At 39.7% G+C, this 16,922-nt stretch overlaps 1 protein-coding gene across 4 annotated transcripts in view; it reads left to right on the top strand.

The window, feature by feature from the left end:
* Positions 1 to 16,922, top strand: part of Celf2 (CUGBP Elav-like family member 2) — an 859,338-nt gene that overhangs the window by 410,547 nt on the left and 431,869 nt on the right. For all 4 annotated transcript variants that reach the window (XM_031359771.1, XM_031359773.1, XM_031359778.1 and 1 more), the window contains one exon: positions 13,868 to 13,903. In XM_031359771.1, coding sequence (XP_031215631.1) covers positions 13,868 to 13,903 — 36 coding nt within the window. The remainder of the gene's footprint in view (positions 1 to 13,867; positions 13,904 to 16,922) is intronic.

Here is a 16,922-nt window from a genome sequence, read left to right as displayed (position 1 = left end):
GTGTGTGTGTGTGTCTGTGTGTGTGTGTGTATGTACTGTGTGTGTGTGTATGTGCTGTGTGTGTGTTGTGTATGTGCTGTGTGTGTGTGTGTGTTTGTGTGTGTATGTGCTGTGTGTGTGTGTGTGTGTGTGTGTGTGTGTGTGTGTGTTATGCGTTTTATGGTGTTGGTACATCGTTGTGGATGATGGAGTTCAATGTCAGGTGTCTTCAATAACTCCTCTCTATCCTACTATGTGGCTGGGTCTTTGGCTGAACTTGGAGCTCACAATTAGCTAAACTATCTGGCCAGCAAGCCCCAGAATTCTTTTGTCTGCCTCCCCAGCAATAGGATTAGAGGCAGGCACTGCTGTGCATGAATTTTTGCACAGGTACTGGGGATCTGAATGTAGACTTTCTTGTTTGCATAGCAAGTGCTGTATTCCTTTTGTTCTCTCCTCATTCCAACAAAATGCTCTTAATACAACTCTAAAAGCATGAGTCAAAACTAGTATATTCAACTTTATTAAAAAATCATCTCTGTGTATCATCAAAAATAAAGTGAAAAGCAAGACACAGAGTTGTAGAAATTCCAATGTAGGAATTGCTTTAAACAATACACACAATCCCAAGTACTTAGCAATAAGAAAATAAATCTGATATTTTAAGTGGGTGAAATATTGGGTGAAGATAGACAAACATTACATACGCACATTACAAGTTTCTCAATATTATTAGTTAATTAAATGTACAGTGGGCTACTATCACTTGACTATTTGATGCATAGCTGAAATTAATTCCATTCCAAAGCATTCTGAAGGAAAGCATTGGAATGCTATCGGCTCCCGTCACACTGTAGATAAGAAGTAAACTGCTGTACTCACTTAGAAACAGTTGGACATTTCTTAGGAAGCTAAACACAGATATGCCATTTGCTGGTATGTTTATTCAAATCTACCTGTGGAAAAATCTTATTTCCCTTGAGTGCACATGTAGGTTCCTGCTTCCCCAAGGAAGTAATGTAATAACATGAATGAAAATCATCATAGCAGTTTGATTTGTCGTAGTAAGAGATAGAAATAACTCTCATGCCATCAAGAAGAGAAGGAACTAACAACTTGCACTATATTCAGACAATATGCCCAGAAGGTGAGGGTGCACTGTAGAAGAATTTCAAGAGTGATTCTGAGTAAGAAAAGTCAGACCAAAAGGATATACATGTCATTAGACTCTATTTAGATGAAGCTCTAGACCTGGAAGCTAAGGGAAAGAGACAGGAAATGACCAGTAACGGGAGAGATAGGAGGAGGGGCAATGTTGGAGCAGAGGGGAAAAGAACCCATACATTTCAACAGAGGTGGCAACAGGAGTTTGAGGCAGTTGCTCACAGTATGTCTACAGTGAGGACATGATATCCATGCATTTCTTTGACTTTGGGACCTCCATCTATAGGCTGCTACTGCCCACACTCAGGTTAAACCTCTCTGAAAAGTCCCACAAACACACCCAGAGGGGGTCTGCTGGGTGATTCTAAAGCCAACACTGTGGGTTAGACACTGTATAAGAGACACAGTGCCCTCGCTGGAGCCTGTGGATGCCCAGGACATGCTCACACGCCTGAAAATTCACTGGCAGTGTGTTCATGTTCCTGCCTGACATAGCTGACACGTTGGGTGTGAGAAGATCCGTGGTGCTTAGTGTCCTGGGATGCAAGGCAGATGAGGGACAAGATGCCAAGTGCTTTTCGTAGAAGCTACCACTTCCTCAGGCTATTGCTGTCTGTATTTAAACTCAAATCAACCCATGGAATGCCTTTTTCTGTTTTCTGCTTTAAACATAAATACCCTAACCCATATTATTCTGTGGCATTATTCTTTTTACTACCCACCATGCTTTGTAATTCTGTCTTACAGCACTGGAGTCTACATCATTCTTTGTAAGCACCTCACAGACTGCGAAATGACCACAGCACGGTAGCTTTCCCCATCCCTTACCTCTGGGCAGGTAGATTGCTTCTGCTAGTGACAGAGCTGCAGAATCCAGTGAACATATTTACATTGGGATGACGTAAAACCAGGGCTTAAAGGAATGTTTTATTTCATATCTCACCTGAGAAATGCCATTTTACCCATCCTCTGGTCTTAAAATTCTTAACACATACAGACCTTTTACTTAGAAAATGTCTGTACCTCACCTGTAATTCCAGAATTTAAGAAAGCTGAAGCAGGAAAATGGAGAAATTGAGGCCAACCTTCTCTACATCTCATGTCTTTTTCTTCAGAAAGGAAAGATAAGAACAAAATATTTTGTGTGTGCTAAAGAAAGAGTGAAAATATATATTTGTGGGTTTCTATTTAACATTAGAAATGGAACTTCATGTTTAGTTCCCCCTTACTTTAAATTTAAAATTCTTAGAGATGCCCCCAGATTGTCTAACTTTTGGTATCTCTTAGGAATAAGTGGTTATGTTTTCTTTCTTTTTCTTGTTTTACTTGCATATCTTAGAATTTAATATGCTTAGATTCTCACTCGCACAGTACCTCTGAGCCTTGGTTTTCTCATGTGAGTGATAGTAATAATAATCTTGTGAGGAATAAAAGATAAAATGTGTATAAGGTTCTGGGCAAAGGGAATAAAGCATAGCAAGTACATAGGTCTTTGTGGTTGGTATAGAATAAAAATGCATAATGGATCTTATGGCAAATATATGACTGTAAACTACAACCAAGTCTTTTCCAAGATTTTTAATATTGAGAATATTTGAGTAACATTAGAGTCTCAATAAGTTAGTATCTTAGATACTAAAAGTCTGTCCCATGGATGAGCTTGCCACTAATCTACCCCATCACAGGCACATGAGCCTCTTTCAGTCTGATAGACATCAGAGTGATGCATGGTCAGCTCTTAGGTCATCTTAAGGTTGTAAAGGACCTTAAGAGATGATTCATCATAAGTGCTCATCCTCAGAGTGCAGAGACTTTGTCAAATCATCTGTTTCCCAGGCCTCCTAATGCAATTGGATAAGAAGTGAGGTTATCCTTAATTTCCAGGGTCATAGTGTCAAAATTTCTTAGATGTTAATTATCAGTTATTTTCAATATTGATAGCAAAGACCTTTAAAAAAAAGTTCTTGTTGGGAACTATGCATATTCTATTTATTGGACCTTCACACCAACCATTCTTAGTTATGTATGCTTTGACAGAACTGTCCAAAGGTGATCAAGTCCTCCCCTACAATTTACCAAATAACAAAGAAGATAGAATGACATGGAATTGAGTTGCATTCAAGATTTATAGAAAAGTTGTGTTTCACTGTTCCCAATTAAGCTTATGTTGACATGTGTTCTGGGAGCCCCTAAAGCAAAGAAATCTCTGTCACAATCTCTGGACTTCTTGGCTTTTCACTTCATAAATACACAGCAAATAAACAGAGGTTGGTGTCTTAGGATCTGTGAAGTATAGAGCACGGTTGCCTGCAAAAAAAGCAGCTGTTTACCCAAATCTTTTCTTCAAAGACATATACACATTAATATACATACATGTACATGCTAATACACATAACATATACACACATTCATACATATATATGCACATACATACACATACATACACATGTATATACATGTACATGCACATATATGTATACATACACACAACATGTGCCTGCACATATATGTGTGCATGCACATATACATGCAAACATTAGTAAAAAAAAATTTCACCTTGCATCAGGCCCTAGAGATTTAAGCACTGAAACTGTTCATTTGTACCAGTAATTCATATACAGCTATATGGGGTGAAAAAGGTTAATGATGGAATTTTTTAAAGTATGTTCCATTGACTATAAATGGCAGATCTGACAGTTAAAATGAAAATTGTTCCAGAGGAAACTTTAGTCAAACTAATTATTGGAGACGTTATAAGGATGTATAATTATATTCTTCACCTTTTAAAAAAGTTTTATTACAAATGTGCTTTTAAAGAACAAGTAGAGAAATAAAAGCTGTAATTGTTCTTAATTATAGTTAACTGTAATTGCACTCAATTGCAATATACTGAATATCACCAATGCCTAAAGAAATCCTGGCATGAGGCAGTGCACCCACGTTCCTGAGATGAGGTATAGTTTTATGAATATTCTCTTATCTATAATTTAGCTCTTTTACTGTTGATTCCGCTTCGGTTTGTTTTATTTTATTTCTTTATTTTAGTGATTGTGGAGACATAATTGTCATCCCTGAATGTGATGAAGGTTGTAGATTTCATCTGGGGTTGGTTCAAATTTCCTGTTGCTACAAAACAGGACATAATGGAGATAGTTCAATGACAGGCTTGGACAAGACCCACCACGGCTGACACACTGAATACATGCATTTGAATTTTCTGAGGTAATATGAATACTGTGCTTAATGTACCCAGCAGAGGCTCTAAGAAGCAACATGGAAAATTTGGAGGCTCTAAAATAACATTAACTGTCCCTCTGCTAATGATGCTTAGAATAACACTCTTTCAAATAGGTAAAATTATCATATTCATGAAAGGCCCCCTGTCTCTGTCTCTCTTTCTCTCTCTCCATCCCTCACTTCCTCCCCTTCTCCCTCCATTTCCTCTCTATCTGTCACCACCTCTCTCACATACATACCTTATGCCTATTCTGTGTCTTTACAAAGACTGGTCCTTGATCCCTGGTTCTAAGTGAACCTGTTGCTCTTCTGTAAAATAATAGTTGTTAGGAACATCTTTTCCTCTGTGACTAAGAGAAGTCTATTTAAAAATAACACTTAATATAAAAAAGAAGCAAGCTTTAACAAATTTTATTCACTGTTGTTGTTGTTGTTGTGTGTACATGTTTGTGTGTGCAAGTTTATGCTGTGATATGCATGAAGAAGACAGAGAACTACTGTATGTTGCGTCTCTCCTTCTACCTTGACATGGGCTCTGGGGTTGGCACTCAGGCCAAATAGGTTTGCATGGCAAGTGCCTTTGCTTCAGAGCCTTCACACTGGCTCAAGGACTGGGCTTTTTGAACTTAGGGAAAGAGAATATTTTATTATCTAAGGGTTATTTCTCTGAAAAAATAAAAAAAATAATAAGAAACAAACAAAGAGGTTCTGTTGTTACATCATTTCTCCCCTTTTCTGTGGTTGGCTACTACGAGCTTTCTACCCTGACGTCAGAGTTAGTTATGATATAATATCTGGTACATTGTTTAAAGAAGAAAAAAAAAGAGCACCTTTGAGCTCCATTCTTTTGTACAGACTGTTAGCCAGGGCCAAGTTCAAGGAGACCCTCTGAGGAACCATCCCTGTGATGGAGGACACTGCAGGTCAAGCCTCAGGTGGCTATGTTTGGTCCCTTATGTCACAGTATTGGGTGAAGGCTAGAAGGGACTTGATGACTCTGTTCCAGATTGTGTTCTTCAAAGACCCCACCTCCCACTCCACCAGAACCAAACAGGAGCCTGAGACAACCTGGTGCTAATCTAGAGCATTTCCCAGATGTAGGAGTCATTGTGGTCCATCTCTTCATTACTTGCATCATGTTGTTCCATCCCAGAAACCCTCAGTCTGTGGTGCCTCCTCTCCTTTCCTTGTCTTGGGTTCCTTGGGTGCGTTCCACCCTCAGCAGCCTCTACCACACAAAAATGATGGTGGCTCCCACCTTGACCTTAGACTCTCCTTCAAGACAGTGGCTCTTACAGTTTAGATTCTTAGGAAAATGAGCATATCTAGGCACAAGCTCCCATCCTCTGGGTAAAAAGGAATTTGCTTTGCTAGTCATGACTTTGGTGGTGATTATTCCACTAATCCAATCTTTCCAGGTTTGTTTCACCAAAACTTTCCTCCACAGAGGAGGGGGTTCAGTGAATTGGAGTTACAGATCAGAGTCCTTGTCTAGCATACTAAGGCTCTCGGTTCAATTGCTAGCCACGTCAATAGTGAGCTTATCCATCTACCTGTCTATATACACTTGTGGCTGTGTCTTCATCCCCATATATGGGGTCATTAGAAACCTTTTCTTCCTTCTCTCTCATCCCCCTCCCTCCCTCCACCCTTGAGTCCCTCCCTCCCTCCCTCTCTCCTTTCCTCCCACCTTTCATCCTTTCCTTCCTTCCCTTCTTTCCTCCATCCCTCCCTCCATCCTTACCTCCCTCCCTCCCTTTTTCCCATCTTTCATTCTTTTCCTCCCTCCCTCTTTCCCTCCTTCCCTCCTTCAATCTTTTTCTCCCTCCTCTCTCCCTTCCACCCTCCCTCTCATCCTCCCTCCTTCCACCCGTGCTTCCTCCCCACCCCACCCCCTTCTGTTGTTGCTTTTGTCAGTATGCTGTCACTGGAGTGAAGGAAGGAAGTAATCCACAGTCTTGCATGTAATTTGTCTGGATTGAGTGTATGTGATTTTTGCATTTCCTTTTCCTCTCTGAGAGTATAAGTTGGTAAATGAAACTCAATGCGCCATGTCTAAGCTCACCAACTGTCCTCCAGGGCTGTAACATTTGCTACTGCTAAAGTCTGTGTAAGTGTGTTTTAATGAGCAGGAGTTGTTACTGATGGCCTATTCAGGTACTTATTATATCACACTATTTAACATGGTAGAATCACTGAGCATCACGAGTACAATGATTAATCCACAGAGCCAAGGATCCCTGGAGGCTTCCTGCACCCTCAATGCCACTGGCAGTGCTGAAACCAGGTCCATCTTCCTAAGGGGATCCATAGGCCAGGTGTCAAAATGACATTGGTGAAAGAAAGGAAAACAGGGGCCCTTAAGACTACCTCAAAGTGACAGAAAGGACAACCGTGCCATTAAAGCAGTGGCCTCTTGCATGGACCAGTCAGGCCAGATGGGCTCTTTGTGGTGCTGATGAAGAGAAACCTCCAGCAATTTGATTTTCAAGGCACTTGAGCCAAGCACACACAATAGCAGGCATTTGCAGCTGTGTCACATAAAGAATACTAAAATATCATGAATAAGTCTTGAGCCAAGTAAGATCTTAAACAGCATCTCTGCAGATGAAAATGAGGCCTACCAGAAGGAGAGTGGACAGAACATGAATTGGATTCCAGTTTTCTTAGCTATAGTGGTCCTTCTGGCAATCTGAGTGCATGCTTGCCTACTCTCAGAGGCAAGACACTAACTCCAAACCCTGCCCACTCCATTCTTCATGGGTCCTGGGGGATTTGGTAGACAGAAATCCAGTCTTCTACAGTGCCAGCTTTCAGCAGTCCAGAGCCCGGAGCCTGTCTGGATATCGATCAGATAAGTCAATCCCAGAAGTGTATTAGGTAACATAAAGGGGAATGCTACCTCTCAGATGTTTGCTTTGAAGCTGAAAGTTGTAGAGAGTTTCACACCACCCCCACTTTGCACCCTGGCAGAGCTGGTAAAAGGCAGATGTCTGTGAATGTGGCTGGCTCACTATGCACTTTCTGGCACACAGGAGGGTATTAGTACCAACGTCAGCTATCTCTTAGAAAAATCTACAAGTGACTAGTTAAGTGCATGATAGGGTCTGGTCTCCTCTTGTCTTTGCCAGCCTTTTTAATGTGCACTCCAAGTCAGCCTATATGTTTTTGTTTGTTTTTAAACAGGTACATTTCCTACTGTCTGCTTCAGGGGTACTCCAATAAAAGCCACTGACACAAGGAAAGGAATGCACTAGTGCAAAGTAAAAAGATGAGCATAGAAACAAGCATGGGGTGGAAAAGGCTGCGTTTAAGGCATCCTCAGATTTCCTGAGCTGTATCTTCAGAAGTCCTCAAGCACCTCCCTGTCTAAGACCATAGCTCCTCCCACTACTCCAGCTTTTACTTTCTCCCTACTTCCTCTTAATACCATCTATTATGTAAATAATGATAAATATTCCAATTTATCTTATGTCTTTCCCATCTAGACTATAAAGTCTCTGTCAGTAAAATTTGTTGTTTGGTTGGTTGTCTTTGTGAGAGAGGGCCTCTTATATCTCCAGCTCTCCTATATATAGCTTTTGTACCGATACATACCTATATTACCTAAATGCATGTATATGAACCTTTGGCACTCCTGCCTTTACTTCCAGAGTGTTGGCATTATAGATCTATATCATCATGCCAGGATTCATGTGATACTGGGATGGAATCCAGGGCTTCTTGCATGCTAGCCAAATACTCAACCAACTGAGTCACATCCCTAACCTTTGTTATTCACTGTGGTAGCACATAACCAAGAATAAATGTGGTTATATATGATTACATATGAGAGAGAGAGAGAACACTGTGACTTCTACATCTTCTACTGAACTGCATCATAAAATGTCAGGCCCTAAACCACAATACCTGCGCTCATTTCTGATTCTAACTCTATAACTCATGGTCAATATTCTCTGTCTTATCTTTCACCCTAAAGATCCCATAGTTGAATAATAATCCCTATTTAATTAAGCCTATACTAGGTTTGTGTAAGTAAATGAAAACAAGCTAAAGCAACAGATGGTTAATTCAATAAGATCCCCAGCACATATGATCGGTTACATGTACGTGTGGACACAGTAGCTGGTTTTACCATGTAATAAATGCTTCTGTCTATGCAGCTATATATATGTGCACATCTTAAGCATGTGAGTGAAAGTTGGGGAAGTTCAAAAGGTAATCAAAATAGAGAGAGAATGAAAACAGAGGCGTGGCCAGAGGGGAAGGAGGGCAAGCCCTGAGGAATGCTTGGGGTGGGGAGGGTTGTCAAACAGAGAAGAACCTGAATGTCTAGATTGTTTTGCATTTCCTAGAGTTAAGGGTCACCGGGTGAGAAAAGGTAACCTGCCCTGAGTCAACACACAGTTTGTTGGTCATACCTCTAAGCTAACTTCTTGTTTCTACATTATTTAGAAACAGATCTAAATTTAAAGGGTCCCAGTTTGTCTCAAGTTGAATGAAAAGGAATGAAAGGAAAAAAGGGATGGGAGGAGAGATAGAGGGAGGGAAGGAGAGAAAGAGGGAGGGAGGGAGAGAGAGAGGGGAGACAGAAGGGAAGGAGGGAGGCAGGGAGGGGATGAAGGAAGAGAAAGTGAACAGTGAAGGGAAGGAAGGGAGGGAAGGAGATGTCTATTTGATGATGATGCTTTCATCATTAATTAGAATATAGGAAACCTTACTAAAATCCAGGACCAGTGAAATGTATTTTTGCTATTTACAAAAGCAAGTCTTTGTACTTTGGGAAGACTCATAGGTCCCCTCAGAGACAAACATCCCAGTTCTGAAAAATGTTTATCATGCCGGCTCCAACTCCATGTCTCCCATGGGGACTCACGTCCTCTGCTTTATTGTGGCCAGCTACTTTGGGAAACTGGCAAGGTGTTCAGAGATGCATGGTGAGCTCTGGCTGTGGTATGTCCTAACAAAGACCTTTTTTGCACAGGTGAGGGAGTGCAAAGATGGGAGATGCTGAGGAAGTGTTCCTTCAGACAGCTGATGAAGGCTGGCCCATTGGCCAAGTGCCACATATTTAAAATTTGAAAGATGGATTTATTAAAGGACTATGTGAATAACCCTGTCACACACCTGAAACTCTTGCTTGCTACTAAAAAGGACCTGTATTTTCTAGTCCCCTTCCTCCTTTTAGTAAAGTTGAATTTCCACAGGACCTTCCTGTTTGTTCCAGTTTATCAACAGCCTCAGAGCAAAAAGTCAATCCTGGGTGTAGAGGTCCTCATGAGATCCAAAGTGTGGCCTAAAGCCCAAGAGAAACACCCACCAACTTTTGCCTTACTGAGCTTCTTAGCCCCTGGGATGGTCTTTTTCCTTGAGTATACTATTCTACTTTGTCATTTCTCTATTTGCCACTTGCATTCAATTTTAACATTTGCCTTCATTGAGAAATCAAAGTAACTTGGAAATAATATGCAAGTAAAGGAAGTTAATATGGTTCAATTCCAAATATTGCCCAGCCTATAGCCATTTCTAGACCTGAGCTGAAGAGGCTGGGGTTACTTCCAAGTAGAAAGCATGGCATTCTTCTGTTACATTCACAGTTTTTAGGCTTTCAGTGTCCTACAAACCAAGTATTCAACTTTTTATGAGACATGGCTGACTAAAGAGAACTTGCTTTTGTTGTGATAGTGTTAACAGTGACTGCCTCTAGGCACATCTTGGAGGAATTCTTTAAATTAGGTTTGTTTCTGGACATTCCTGAGAGAGGTAATCTAAATTAGGTTGATTTTTGAAGATCAACCCCAAAGGAGGGAGGTGTCATTCCCTAGGCCCCAGCCCTGGACTTCACCATGAGGGGGAGCTGAACATCAGTATTCATTGCGCTCTGCTTCCAGGTTGTGATGCAGCTTGACCAGCAGTGTCAAGCTTGTTCTTTCACAGCTTCCCCACTATGATGCACCCTCTAACTACAAGCCAAAATAGACCATTTCCTGTGTCAACTGATTTTGTCAGTATATTTTTGTCGTAGCAACAGGAAACACAACTAAGACACTTTTAACAGTGGGATATCAGAAAGTTCTCATCACTTTGACCTTTCCTTGGAGTGTAAGAACTTGGAATGTAAGCACTTGGGAGGAGACTCGGGACTACATCCATTTGGGTGAGGCACATGTATGAAACGCTTGGCATGTCAAATGAGCAAATATTAGAAAATGGAGATGATGTATTTATTTGTTTAAGAAGTCTGAGCCTTATGCCGGGCGGTGGTGGCGCACGCCTTTAATCCCAGCACTTGGGAGGCAGAGGCAGGTGGATTTCTGAGTTCGAGGCCAGCCTGGTCTACAGAGTGAGTTCCAGGACAGCCAGGACTATACAGAGAAACCCTGTCTCGAAAAAAAACAAAAAAAAAACAAAAAAACAAAGAAGTCTGAGCCTTTTCTGGATTGGTTGATCTCAAACATGCAGAATCATTGATCATTACAGCTTCATACAATGGTTCTCCTGCGTTTGGCCAGCTTGTTTCTTTTTCAAATAGTGTTTTGTTATATACCTCAGCTGGACTCCAACTCATGATCCTCCTGAACTCTGGAACAGGCCTATATCACCACACCCAGCTTGATTTATTTCTTTAAGTCTTTGAGGAGCAGAATGGAATTCTCAGACATGAGATTAAGGTCACTTTTTTACCCAGCATCTGCCTTTTCTAACAAAGACAGGGCCAAAGCCTTTTCTCTGAGAGTCTAGATCTGCTGGCATCTGTTTTGACTTGTAATATCAATCTGCCCATAGGTCACTATTTGGAACATCCACCTCATCTTCTTCTTTTTGGAAAAACAGGAACTTGAAGACAGTTATGAAAATCACATGCTTTCCTCAGTATTTAGAATCTTATTGTCCATAGATCTACTTTTCTTAAGTACATACATCAACTTTTCTTAAGTGACTTGGCAGTTTTCGTCTATCTGAAGTATCCAATTTAGTTCTCAGGGAAATAAGAACATTTTCACAGAGACCCTTCATCAGTACTACATCATGATTAGTCAAATGTAAAATGTATAATGCTACTATTACTCTCATTGAGTGTGGGAAGCAGCACTCTCTGTAAGTGTGGCAAGTTAAGTGGGAGGAGCCAAAGTGAGATAGACATTTCTGGGAAGGCTCAGTTACTGTTTTCCATGGCACTAGGGAATGTTGTTCATCCGGTGAGCATTTGGAATAGAGGTGCACTATGAGAATTCATTTGTTCTATCAGAAACATCGAAAGTGAGGGTAGTTTGTCCTTGGAGGATATTTAGTAATGTCTGAAGATATCTTGGGTAGTTATAAGAGAGTAGGAGATACATGGATATTTCTGGTGTTCTGGTGAATGAAAGGCTGGGAGGCCAATAAGCATTCTGTGCTGCTGTCAGTACTCTTTCCTCACTGTAACAAAATATGTGAGGGAAAGATTTTGAAGGAAGATGATTTCTTTTGACTCATGGTTCCAAGGCTTTCAGTCCTTTGGTTCAACTGGAAAGCAGAGACACAGAGGGCAAAGAAAAGGGGGAACAATCCATCTCTCCTAGGACTGGATCCTGGTGATCTACTTCCTCATTTCTATTGCTTGCCAACAATGCCATCAAGATGACAAAACCATCAAGAAATTTGTGCACTGAGTCCATGTGTCAGAGTGTACGTGTCTAGTCATTTCTCAATACATGGGTCTACCAGGGAGGAGCTAAGCCTCTCACAAATTAGACTTTTGGGAGATATTCAGATTTAAACCACAGAATAACATCTCATGTGCACTGTGGGAAATTATCTGGCCCCAATTTTCAGAAAACACCAAGGCTAATTGGTTTAGTATAATGCACGAACAACATAGTTTTTAAAGATATCAAGAAACTTGTAGTATTAGAAAATGGGTAATCTGGAAAGCAAAAACAATTATCTAAAGGATTCAAAAGAAAGATAGTTATGCCTTAACCATAGGCTGCTGCCGTTACTGTGAGCTAACTCTGAACATAGATGTTACCCTCAGCGTCAGCAAGAAGACCAGACAGCTTCATTAAGGCAACTCTGATATACTGAACTGATATTTATAAAGTACTAATATATATGTAAATAGCAAATGACAAATAACAAACATTTACTAGATACTTTTATTGTGTTAGAGGTTATAAGGGAAAGATGAGAGAGAGGTACTTCCTACTTGGCTTACTCACAGGAGCAAATTCTATTTTGAAGGATAAAATTCTTACAAAGATACTAAATTCTTAAAGGAAATAAATATAAGGCTGGAGAGATGAATCAGTGAGTAAGAGTGCTTGCTTTATAAGCCTAAGGACCTGACTTGAAATCCCAGTAGAGACATAAAGAACTGGGCATGAGTGTGTGCCTGGAACCCCAGCCCAGTGAGAGCAGAGCACTGCTGCTCACTGGAGAATGCTGGCCACCAGCATACATCTAGTTTCAAGTGACAGACGATGTCCTAAGGAAATAAGACAGAAATTGATAGCCAACAACATCTTCTGGCATATGCAAACTCCCAAATCACATGTATGTGCACACATATCCATGCATGCACACACATATCAGGCATTAACATTAGGGTTCATAACAGTAGCAAAATTACAGTTATAAAGCAGTGACAAAAATAATGTTAAGGTCAGGGATCACTACAACTATGAAGAACCCCATTAAAGGGTCACAACATTAGAAAGGTTGAGAATCACTTCACTACAGAGAGGGACATAGAGAAATGTTGTACATGTGCCCTGAAGCTATCAGAAGTTGCACATCTGCCCTTCCTCTTTGGAGGTCTACAACCTAGGTGCAGCTACCTTCCAGCACTTTCTTCATGCCCTCTTCAGTGACCAACCCAGCTTAGCCCAAGTCCCATAAAAGATGGTGTGCAGACATACATGTAAACCATGTATCACAAGTCTGGTCTTTTTTTATTACATTATTCTGCATTTAGTTACATTCAAATTATGGTAGTTCCAGTCTTCAGCAATCCAAAAATCATAGAACATCATGAGGAAGAGTTGAAAAGGAGAAGCAGTAATCTGTTACTAAAGAAATTGAATTCTGTGCTGTCCATGTTCCTTCTGAAGCTGCAAATGACCAAGAATAGGTAGTGATACCCCCAAATTCTCTGTTCTTAACTGATCTTTGGAAAGAGGTTTCCCTGCTCTATTTCATTGTACATGATATGTAAAGGGTACTTTGAGATATTTTTTCTCACCATCTTTCTTCTGGATATTTAAATTTCAGTGTTTTAATCTCAATTAAAGTCTACCAACAGAAAGTAAAAGCAGTTATGTTACATATGTGTAAAGTTTCCTTTCAAAGTAACCATTGAACTGTTTATGGAAATTAACCAATGTGATTAATTACTCACATGTTCCATATCATTTTCACACTTTGCCTTGTTGCTGTATATGATGGGATTCATTTTTATATTTGCCACAATGATTTTAATTATGCTTGTTTTCTTTTTCTCTAACAGGGAGACTACCACAGAGTTATCTGGAAGTCCACCAAGGTGAGCAGCTGGGTTTTTTTATTTGCCTCCTGATTTTTGAAACAATCAGAGAATAGCATTGTGTCCTCCTTAAGTGGGTGGGCTTCTCATTTTCTCATGTTATTGTGCTAAAAGATTCTGTATGAGTCATTGAGTCACATGGAAAGGATATCATCAAAAAGTAATGAGGCTAATGTCTATGAATGATTTTGAGAAATCATTCTCATTCTTCTTATGTCTTTATATAGATAGATGGTAGATGGATAAATGATAAAAAGATAGATAGATAGATAGATAGATAGATAGATAGATAGATAGATAGATAGATAGACAATAGGTAGATGGATGATAGATTAGATAGACAATAGATAACAGATAATAGATGATAGATACAGAGATGATAGCAGATATATAGATAGGTGATAGTAGCTGTAAGTGCTGATTCCACATTAGAATCAAAAGAATTGACATTTGGAGATATTTTGTGGGTTTTTCCTTTAATATACCAATTATCATTATATCCAGAGGTTAGTGATTTTTAAAGAAAAATGTTTCCCATAAATAACCTGAATATAGTTTTATTGATATAAATGCATTTGAAGTTCTTATATTTTAAATAAGAAAAAGAGAAAAATAAAGAAAGTAACAGGGTGGCCATCTTTTAAAAAACATTTTACTGAACCCTGTGTATCTAGGATCTGGCTTTGGCACAAAAACTTCTTCTCAGTCTTTGAAGTCTTGAAGGTGCTTAATAATTGTTTGAGAATCAATTAATATGACATGGGCCATTAGTTGGGATCTGCTGAATGGTCATTAAAATAATCTCAAAAACAGAACTAGGAACAAACAATGTGACTCTAAATACTACTGGGAAATGGAAGGTCAAGGATCAACACACTCTGGAAGAGAGAGAAGCAGCTGAGCAGCTCTTTTTTTTGTTGTTGTTGTTGTTTTTGTTTGTTTGTTTGTTTGTTTTGGACTATAAGAAAACCTTGTAGATTCATGACTGATATTACCCCCAAAGCTAGTTTAGTGTGATCCAATTTTTGTTACTGTGTGTGTTCATTCTTTGGATAGCATCTCAAAGAAGCACTCCAAAGGTGTGCCAGCTTGCAGGGTTCAACCTCTGAGTGTGTTCTGATGTATATGTTACTGCTGAGTCTGTTTGCCATAGTCCTTTTTCACTTGGATAACGTCTGCCGTCAAGGGCTGAGCATCCCATCATTTGCAGAGAAGGGGAGTTGTATGTCTACTCATGTTTGTGGTGAAGAAGTTAATCCTGAAATAATGGAACGAGGAATGACTTCCAAACTTTTATATTACGCTAAGATGTAGGCCACCTCTGTGTTGTCAGAGAAGACCCAAACCATGCTGTAATCATGCAGATGAAAATTACTCAGATGTCTGAAAATCTGCAGAGCCTCCTGAATTCTATTAACCAGTGCTTTATTGTGAATACCAAGCAGCCATTCACATATTCCGTAGGAATGATCCTCTGTTGTAGCTGCTTTATTACCCAAGGGACAGAGTGCTCTCTTCTTGAGTTTGGTGGGTGGTATTTTGGTAATGAGCCAATTTACTTTTTTGTCATGAATTTTTGTTATTCTATTGTTGAATAATGTTGAAAGTCAACAGCACGGTGGCAATCGGATTCCAGCTGCAACTTGTAGTCATTTTCATGCATGTGAGAGAGTATGAGAAATAAGGTTAGCTGTTTCTCAATTATATTTCTAATACAGCCTCAGGTACTCTGTGGGTTTTCTCCAGGGGCAGCTTGGGAGATATCCATTGACAAGTATTTCCCTTCTCACATTAACATAAAATAACATAATTATTTCACAGTGATTGTTCCCTTTGGTGTCTAGACTACCTCTACCTTGGCAAGCGTTGGCTTGCACAGCCCAGAAGAATCCCATCCCTTGTTCAGCTGTCCGCCTGTCTTCAGATTTCATCAGCCTGTCACTGGAAAATTAGCCCTCTGATACCTGGGTACCATTTAGAACAAGGCATCTGTAGTTATTTTGTTTGTTTCTTGGCTAATGATTAGTGGAACATGACACTTGGAGTTTTTTATCCGTTTAGTCATAAAAGCATGCTTTTGCAGTGACATCTAAGAGAAATGGAAAATTGCAGTCCAGGCAACTGCTAGCTAGTGATATGTGGCTGGGAAGGAAAACAACAGCATTTTACAACACTGTTATGATTCAGTTTTCATTGGCTTTGACTGTCTTGAAATTTTCCTAAGGGCCTTTTACAGCTGTTTTGGAGGATGGGGTGGATGGAGTATTTCACCTTTAATTGCTTTACATAGTATTAATTTCAAGTCGCTGGCCACAGGTTGATAATACTCTGTATAAATGTACAAATAACACAGCATGGATTGTGTCTTGGAAGCCAAAAATGCTTTGAACTTGAAACAAGATACATGTGCAAGGTGCTTGAACAAGCATTGGCTTCATTTTCCATTGCTAATGATAACCTAAATGTGTTTTTGAATTCTTGCTGTTGATGAAATTAAAGCTTAGTAATAATATGTCACCAGAATAATATTAGATTACTTGAGCAACATGCACTCTAAGCAATGTAATTATATTATAAATATTAAAAACCAATGATCTTGTCAAGATTAAAACAAACATTCAAACCAACTCTTTATAATACTCATCTTGAAGAGTTCCTCAAATAGGATGCATGCTCTCTTCCTTGAACTGTGAAAACAATCATTTTATCTTGCACATGGCTTTTTGCTTTTATTTTACATGTAGCAAAAGACAGTTCAGCAATCTGAATAGTTTTTCTATTACAACCATGTGTGTCTGTCTGTCTCTCTGTGTGTACGTATTCACAAACGTATATGTGGGTAAATGTATATGTAGAAGCTAGAGGACAACCTCAGATGTCATTTTATAGGTGCCATCTATTTTTTTTCTTTTTGTGGTGGTGGGGGGCATTGTTTCTGTTCTTGTGTTATGGGTTTTCTTCTTCTCCTCCTCTTCCTTCTCCTCCTCCTATTCCTCCTCCTCCTCCTCCTCCTCCTCCT

Source organism: Mastomys coucha, unplaced genomic scaffold (assembly GCF_008632895.1).
Source record: "Mastomys coucha isolate ucsf_1 unplaced genomic scaffold, UCSF_Mcou_1 pScaffold7, whole genome shotgun sequence".
NCBI classification, from domain to species: domain Eukaryota; kingdom Metazoa; phylum Chordata; class Mammalia; order Rodentia; family Muridae; genus Mastomys; species Mastomys coucha.
Note: the sequence above shows the minus strand (reverse complement) of the source record. Positions and strands in the feature narration are given on the sequence as shown.